At 39.6% G+C, this 7,833-nt stretch overlaps 1 protein-coding gene across 1 annotated transcript in view; it reads right to left on the reverse strand.

Moving 5' to 3' along the window:
- Window positions 1–7,833, reverse strand: part of ncstn (nicastrin) — a 12,503-nt gene that overhangs the window by 3,245 nt on the left and 1,425 nt on the right. The window contains exons 2-15 of the mRNA XM_035670281.1: window positions 7,692–7,793; window positions 7,079–7,202; window positions 6,555–6,676; window positions 5,621–5,766; window positions 4,608–4,752; window positions 4,397–4,509; window positions 3,142–3,294; window positions 2,933–3,037; window positions 2,542–2,619; window positions 1,842–2,011; window positions 1,649–1,751; window positions 1,108–1,206; window positions 622–709; window positions 278–441 (exon numbers count right to left, since the gene is read on the reverse strand). Of these exons, the coding sequence (XP_035526174.1) occupies window positions 278–441; window positions 622–709; window positions 1,108–1,206; window positions 1,649–1,751; window positions 1,842–2,011; window positions 2,542–2,619; window positions 2,933–3,037; window positions 3,142–3,294; window positions 4,397–4,509; window positions 4,608–4,752; window positions 5,621–5,766; window positions 6,555–6,676; window positions 7,079–7,202; window positions 7,692–7,793 (1,712 nt within the window). The remainder of the gene's footprint in view (window positions 1–277; window positions 442–621; window positions 710–1,107; window positions 1,207–1,648; window positions 1,752–1,841; window positions 2,012–2,541; window positions 2,620–2,932; window positions 3,038–3,141; window positions 3,295–4,396; window positions 4,510–4,607; window positions 4,753–5,620; window positions 5,767–6,554; window positions 6,677–7,078; window positions 7,203–7,691; window positions 7,794–7,833) is intronic.

Consider the following 7,833-nt stretch of genomic DNA (forward strand, 5'->3'; position numbering starts at 1 on the left):
AATTATTCAATAAATCAAAAAAATAATTGGTTGATTAAAACAACGGATGCATCAATAATAAAAATAAAAATAATCGTAAAAGTTTCCCTGTTTTATGTTACAATATATTTTTCCTTTCTTTCCTTTTTTCTAGTTGGTTCATAAGAAAAGATAAAATAATATTGATCTGACAGATTGATCTTAATATATATATTAATGTATACTAAGATCTGTCTTTGAATAAATATTTTTTAGATTAAGTCGAAGTAAATTAACAAGCTGAAGACTGCTGTCTTACGTGTTTGTTCTCTTTGTCGTTCTCATCCTCTCTCTGGTTCTGGCAGTTCTCCTGGGTGATGTTGACGGTGTTACCGGTCAGGTTAGCCAGCAGGTGCTGGACCAGAAGGGTCGGTTCGCTGGACTGCTGAGTCACGCCGACATAGAAGTTTGTGGGCCTGTTAGCTGACAGACAGAAGACAGAAGAAATTCAGTTTTGTGTCTGGAAATAATGTAGCTATCAAAATTGTCACCTCTCTTCAAAAAAACATTACTTACAGTATTAAGATGAGCTGTTATTAATAGTCTATTATTTTCTGCCACTTTTGTCTAAAGTCTAAAAGATGAACTTGTATCCCAACTTACACAGATGGCTCATGAGGTCGGAGGGGATTAGTTGCTGGAACCAGGAGTTATTTGACCGAACAAGGAAACCGTACAGCAATCGGGTCACCTGAGGGAGAGCAAACAGTGAAACAGAGTCACTTCTGCTCAGTTACAAAATAAAAGACACACACAAAAATAATAGGAATTGAAAAGAAATATCTCCAGAAAGTGACCAGAAAAAAAAAAAACCTTTCTTTGTCTTTGTATTAATGATAAAACCAATTATTTAAAGGCACATTTCAAGTGTCTGAAGGGGACATAATGAATAGTAAAAACGAGTGTCTACAAGTTAATAAACTCCTAAATACAAAATGGAAAAGTAATACCAATAGAAAGAAATTAATATCTGATACTGTAAATCAGAGGATAAACTGCATTACTGGAATTAGGAAGGGACCGATACATAGGAATAGCTTTGAAACATATTCTTATCATCAAAACCTAAATGAAATCTAACACTCTTACTATTTGAGCGTCTGCCTTAATGGTGCTCAGCTGGGGCTCTACTCCTCCTGCCTGCATGTACAGAGCCTTAGCCACCATGGTGGCCACCTCAGTCAGAGCCTGAAAGATGCACAAAGACAAATGCAGAAAATCTTAATTAGCTGCTTCCCAGCGACATCTTTGTGAGATTCAACAGTAGACTGAACTGAAGCATCATAAAGACAGCTTAAATATTTTTAACTTTAAGTTTTTTTAATATAAAAGTCAGCAAAGAAAAAAGAAAGCTGCTCATAATGCTAAAATATAGAGAACTATTCACAGAAGGCATTATAGATTAAACAAATAAGATTTTTTTAATTTATAATGACTCAACAACATAACTACATCCAATATAGTGACTTTTTGCACAGATTTTACTGAACAGTTAAAGAGCAATGTGATGTTTCCCAAACAACTGCTATTACGTTTCAGCCTGAAAAAAAGACAAACAGCAATCCAATCTGATATAGAAGCGTTGCGTGTTGATATGCAGAGAGTAATATTTTCAATCAAGAAGCAATACCTTCGCAGTGTCAGTGACAAACTCTAGCTGCTCCTCTGGCGTCATGTTTGGTGGGTAAGAGATGTTCAGGTATTCTGCATTATCGTACATACTCTCATAGAACCTGCACACAGAACAGAAGAAATACATTTACAAAACATGCCAACTGATTGAATGAAATGTAACAGTGTGTCTTAAAGAAACCCCGAATCACCTATTGCTGAAAGCAGACTGGTGATCCTCAATAACGACGCCGGGGATTGGCCGAGCTCGTAGGAAACGCTGGAAGGACGATGGCGGGAGAGGCTGAGAGGCGCTGGGTTCTTCTACGGAGATGTTTAAACCTCCTGCAGCCGACTGCAAGTTTTCTATGAGCTTCCTCACCTGAAACAAAACCTCAATGTTATACATTAATACTACACACAGTGTGACATTTACAGCCAATCACCAACTCAGAAGTCTGTGATTTTGGCGCCTCACATTTGTTCCTGCATATTTTATATTCACAGTATTTTATATAATAATACTGCTTATGGTTCATTTGCATCTGGATCCACATCTGCTCCAGTTTTTGTTCTAATATTTGTTCAAAGCTTAATTTATTTCAACTTTATTATCCTTACATAAGGTCCAACTACTATTACTTCATTTTTGATTCAACAATACACTTTTGTATTTACTATTTCTATATGCTGAATACATTTTCATGCTTCTTATTGTATACAGTACATGCATTGATTTCCCAGTAAAGTTTATCTTATCTTTTTGAATAATTGCATTACACCTCTATAAAAGGTATTAAGATACATTATGCTATCAATTTCCCCCTGTAGGGATCATTGTACACGTCTTGCGGTGGTGGTGGAGCAGTGCTGTATAAGAGAGGAAGCTCTTCAATATACACGGATACAAACCTCATCATTGACACTGCTGTTCTTCTGAGACACAGGATCAGAGTGAAGCCACAGCTTCGACTCAGTATGAAGTCCCACCTATAGTGAACAAATGCAGCATATTGATGTATTACACACACAGAAACATTATGTTAATCCTATAACATTCAATTACATTCAATTATTCATTACATTTCTTAAAGTAAGGTTAAAAATCAGACCTTAATGCTTCTTTAAACCAACAAAATAACAACTAAGTATCATAAATGCTGGCTGACTACATCGTTTTTGTGTTGGTACAGAAACTCTGGTTTAGTCTTGCTGCTAGTATTGACTATTTTAAAGCAATACATTGGCCTTAAGTCTGACAGTCTGTGCAGGTCCATGCATACAATCTATCTACAATACACACCTGTCCTATCTCCAGCACTGAGTGAACATTGTCCAGGTCCACGGCAAACTGATTGTTCTGCATATCATACACCATCCTCGAACTGCCAATGTAGTCAAAGGTTTCCTGGAGTCAAACAGTCAAATAAAACGTACAGAACACATGAGTAAGGCTGGCAGTACAACATATAATGCAGCGTGTTCATACAGTGATGTGGAAAAACAGCTGACCCCTTGAAAGAAGGCGTAGAGGATGGTGCGGTTAGGTGGGGCCTCCTGCGTGGCGTTTCGCAGAGCGTGGGCGGCCGCCAGCAAAGTGACGAACCCAGAGACTCCACTGTCTGCTCCTGGAGCAATGTCAAAGAAAAAAGACCTGCTGTCCAACTGCGGAGAGAGGAGAGGAGAGGAGGAGGAGGAGGAGGAGGAGGAGATCCATCAAGCAGATATAGTATCTAGGTAAGTAGTTCAGTTAAACATGCTATGACCTATTTTTTATTAAATCAAAATGTGGCCTCAAACTATTAGGAAATGCAGCCTATCTTGTCTTTTGGTTTACCAACTGTATAATGTACTTGTGTTTATTCAAGAGACATGTACAGTGGGACTGCTACTAACAATTATTCTCGTTATAAAGCAATCTGCTGATTATTAAACTGGTTAATCATTTAGTTAAATAAAATGATAGTCATGAATAGTCAAATTTCCCTAAAACTCAAATATTCAAACGTCTTTTTGACTAATACATTTTACAGTTCTATAAAACAAGAAAATCTTCCTATTGGAACAGCTGATATCAGAGAATAATAATGTTTGCTTGTTTAACCTCTTATTATCAGAACAGTCGCCCACAAAGTCATTCATGATTAATGGTTCCAGCTGTACTGACCAGGTTTCTATTTTTACTCTTGAGGATTATGTGAATGTTTACACAGTACAACAAGTACTATGTTGTACTTCCTATGGGGACTTGTTGTAGATCTCCACTGGTGATCTACTTTGTTTCTTCCTGTTATGAGGTAACTTATCGAACCGATCTCACAAGTCAACACTTTTGTGTATCCAGTTTTCTTGTTAACATGATTACTTGCATAGGAATTCTTAATTCGAGGTTGGGTGTAATATATTTCCTTTAGCCTGTAACTACTATTTGTATAGTGTGAACCGCATCTTTGTTTATGATATGTGTTTTCATCATTTTCTGAATCTTCATTGTCTTGAGCTATACATATGACACAAGAAGCAAAGCACAGAAAACACTGCCAGTAACACGGACTCTAACTGTGACTGTGAGATCATATGACATACATTGCAGGACTAATCTTGGACTTGACTTCTATACTGGAAAGCTTTCAAAGTGACTGAGATCACTGGAGATACTGGCTGAACAACGGTTTTCATAAACTCACATGGGCATGCTAATGACTAACAAATGTTGTACTGTAGTGAAATGGAGGTATAGGCCTCGACTCTTTTTCCCGTAACTCACCCTGGCTGCTGCTATGACCACACTTTCCCACATCTTGTGGCCCTTGGCTGTGTTGTTGATAGGCCTGGTAGAAGCCCAAACATTATAGTCACCCAACGGGTCACAAACCATCTCTAAAGGGAGACACACGAACAACAGACTTTGGTTAGAATTGATGAAATTGAAATAGATTTTATTCCTGACAAAGTTGTGTAGATATTTCTGTAAATACCTGGGCTGATGCTGAAGTCGATGTCATTTCTCCTCATGCAGGTGGCCGTGTTGGTGACGGCGGACATGTGGGAGTACAGCTGCATAGCACACAGCGGGTACTGGGGAGTGCTGCCGTTCACAGCGCGGTTATGTTCCATGTAACACTGCAAACGGAGAAGAGCAAACACATATTAAATCTTCTTCATGTGTGGGAATGTTTAACAGACACTGAAAACCACAATTAGTATTTTTTTTTACAAATGTCAAATAGTTTTCAATCTTTAGAACAAGTTAGAACATAGACAATTTAGTCTGGTGCTCTTGCTCAGGGGCACAGTGGCAGGTTAGGGCACAGTAAAAACAAACTACCACGTAGGTGACTAAATGTATCACTCTGACGCAGTAGCTGCGCTGTGAAACTATTGGGTTTATACAACGGTTTCCCCTCATCTACCCTGGCTTCTCAGATCTGAAGTTCACCATTAGCAGTGAGCAGAAACTGAAAGCTGAGGTAAAACAGAACTGAAAGATTCAGCGGTTCAGCCATGTTACAAAACATGACGCCCGCTGAGGAGAAGAACCACATGCACACCTGCACTGCATCAGAAGAGGTTCATTTAAAACCTGTGTAATACGATCTGTCTGTTGCTGTCACATTAAACGTTGGGGAAACAGCTAATGATTTGTGGGCTCTGATAAATTGTCTCAACATAATGTGCCGCAACATGTTGGCTTTAGAAAGAAGCTTAAGTGCTGCTGAAACGGCTTTGTTGGCATCGTTCCTAATCTCAACCACTAGTGGGACAAGTTCAGATCAGGTTTTATTGCAACTGTACTGTTTTGTAAAGGATTCCTGTTCACCAACACCAGAGGCAACTACAAAAACAATCAGACAGCCATTTTGTGCTGTGACAACAAAGCTGAACAATGCAGGAACAGGAAAGTACAAAGCGATTATATCAAATTGGATAAACAGACAAAAAAAAAGATCATCTTTTGTCGCAAACTCCACCTGATTTCCTGTCACATTACCTGCCGTATGACGTGAGTGTCATTGTCGTCTTTCAGAGAGAAGATGGGGAAGTCAAACTCCTCATAGGCTAAGCCGTTTCCAAAAGGGTTCCACTTTGTCATATTACAATGGGCCAAGGCTGGATCGTAGTCCTCCGTATACACGCCTGAGGGAAAAACACAGAGTGAAGCAGCTGTTGCACTAAAACAGGCCGTCGTGAGGCGTGTACTATGAGCAGCTTTCAGAAGTCACAAGAATAAACTGAAGCTAAAAATTGTGTCGGTACCTCGTTCCCCATTTCTACAAGTGAGCCACATGAAAAGTGTAATCATTTATGAACAAGGCTGATATCTAAAGAGTTTATAAAAATGTATTTACCGCTGTTGACTTTTACATATTTTATTCTTCGGTATAAATTCTATCAGTTTCAATTCAGCCTATACGGTTGCAAAGTTGGTCTGGAAGCAAAATTCACATTCTCCAGAAACAATGTTAGTGGGCACAGGCATGACAATATCATACATACTTTTATTAAATGTCAAAGTTACAAGCCTGTGTGCATAAAAACTTCTAGGGAGAAGGTAGCTACGACTCCCAAGGTGCATTTCGGCAAGAAATACAATCTGCAACTTAAATAAACTCTCTTTTGCATTGTTCCACAACTATGTTTTGAATATGCTGCAGCACCGATTCACTGACGTCTCGTTACATAAACCTACAGCACCGTACATCAAACTGTTAAAACAACATTTTGTGCCCAGTTCAAAAAGTAACTCTGGTCACACATGCAGCCTTGAATTTATGGTTCCTTTGTGGCATTTCACAGTAAAGGGACGAACTACAGCTTCTTACTTTTATGAGCTGTGCCCTCTTGAGGATCACAAAAACCACAATTAATTTCTGTAACTGGTGTAACACCGAGGGACAAGTCTTAGCAGGCGAACCCCCACCCACCTGAGTTCTCGTTGGGACAGGTGGTGTGCGGAGAGAAGCCCTCAAGCGGGTTTGCGTTTGGCGCCACAACAACAACGCCAGCCACTCTCCTGGAGCCGTTCTTCAGCTTCATCATGATGGATCTGACAGGCAGACAGCCGGCACGGGGCAGTGGAAATGATACGGGTACAAATACAAGTAAAACAAGGGTTCAACTTTCCTGTCCTCGGGGTTAGACGATATTTTGTACATTTGTGTTACTGACAGCTTATGGCTGACTGAGTTTTACTGCCATGCCCGATAGTATAACCTCTCTCCAATCTGCTACTCTAAATAAAAAACATGTTGTATAATTGAAAGAAATGTTGAGGACTCACTGAATTACTGGGCACGTATCTTCACTATAACTTTATGGCTCTTTTTTAATTGATTAAACATGTGGTAATAAAGATTCAGAGAGAGAAGACAGAAAGGGAGAGGCCCTTTACTCTCATTAAGAACTGCTGTGGCTACTCCCTCTGCAGGGTGAGACGTGTTCACTGTACCTGGTAAAGAGCGGGGACTCCAGGATAACAAGATAAGGAGGATTGGGACCAGAGTTCAGGACCCAGTCCAGGTTATCCTCTGATTCGAGCACGTGGAGCACACCCACATTTCCTGACAAAGAGGCTGAAATGACATATTATCATCAGTGAAACAACAGCATTATTAGATAAAACATGTCTTTAAAGCTTATTAATCAATGTGTGTCCACCAGGCTTCTTCTGCTTTACTAAAAAGGTTTCTGCTATGACGTTCTGACGCAACAAAGACTATTTGGCTGCTTTTGTGGCTTTCTGACAGCTTTTGATATTTAAAATGCCTGATTCATCTGCAACTCGTGTGCTTTTCGTCTTCTTTGGAAACTCAGTTCTGCAGCTTTGAAGGTCAGAAACGATGTGTAGTTTCAAAACTTCAAAACTCCCTGAAGCAACCACACAGCGTTAGCAGATTTATAGTAAGTATTTTACAACAAAAACCAAGTGAAAGGAGGACGCTCGGATGCCTTGAGGACACACACTCTCTGTTTACGATGTGAAAACTGGTATTTTTAGTGACCCAGATACATCTCGGACTAGACAAATACTAAACATCACTATAATCTGTTGCTTTACTCACACTGGCAGCCTATTTGATGTGTCGCGTTGAGCAGTCGCACACAAGGGGTCGTGTAATTGAGATGCACATAAATCTTCTTTTCCACTGAATTACCGCCGACACCTGCAAGGGGAAAAAGCACGTTAATAAGAGCACAAGTGGC

The sequence above is a fragment of the Morone saxatilis genome, unplaced genomic scaffold (genome assembly GCF_004916995.1).
Source record: "Morone saxatilis isolate NCDOM2014 unplaced genomic scaffold, NCSU_SB_2.0 Contig23, whole genome shotgun sequence".
NCBI lineage: Eukaryota > Metazoa > Chordata > Actinopteri > Moronidae > Morone > Morone saxatilis.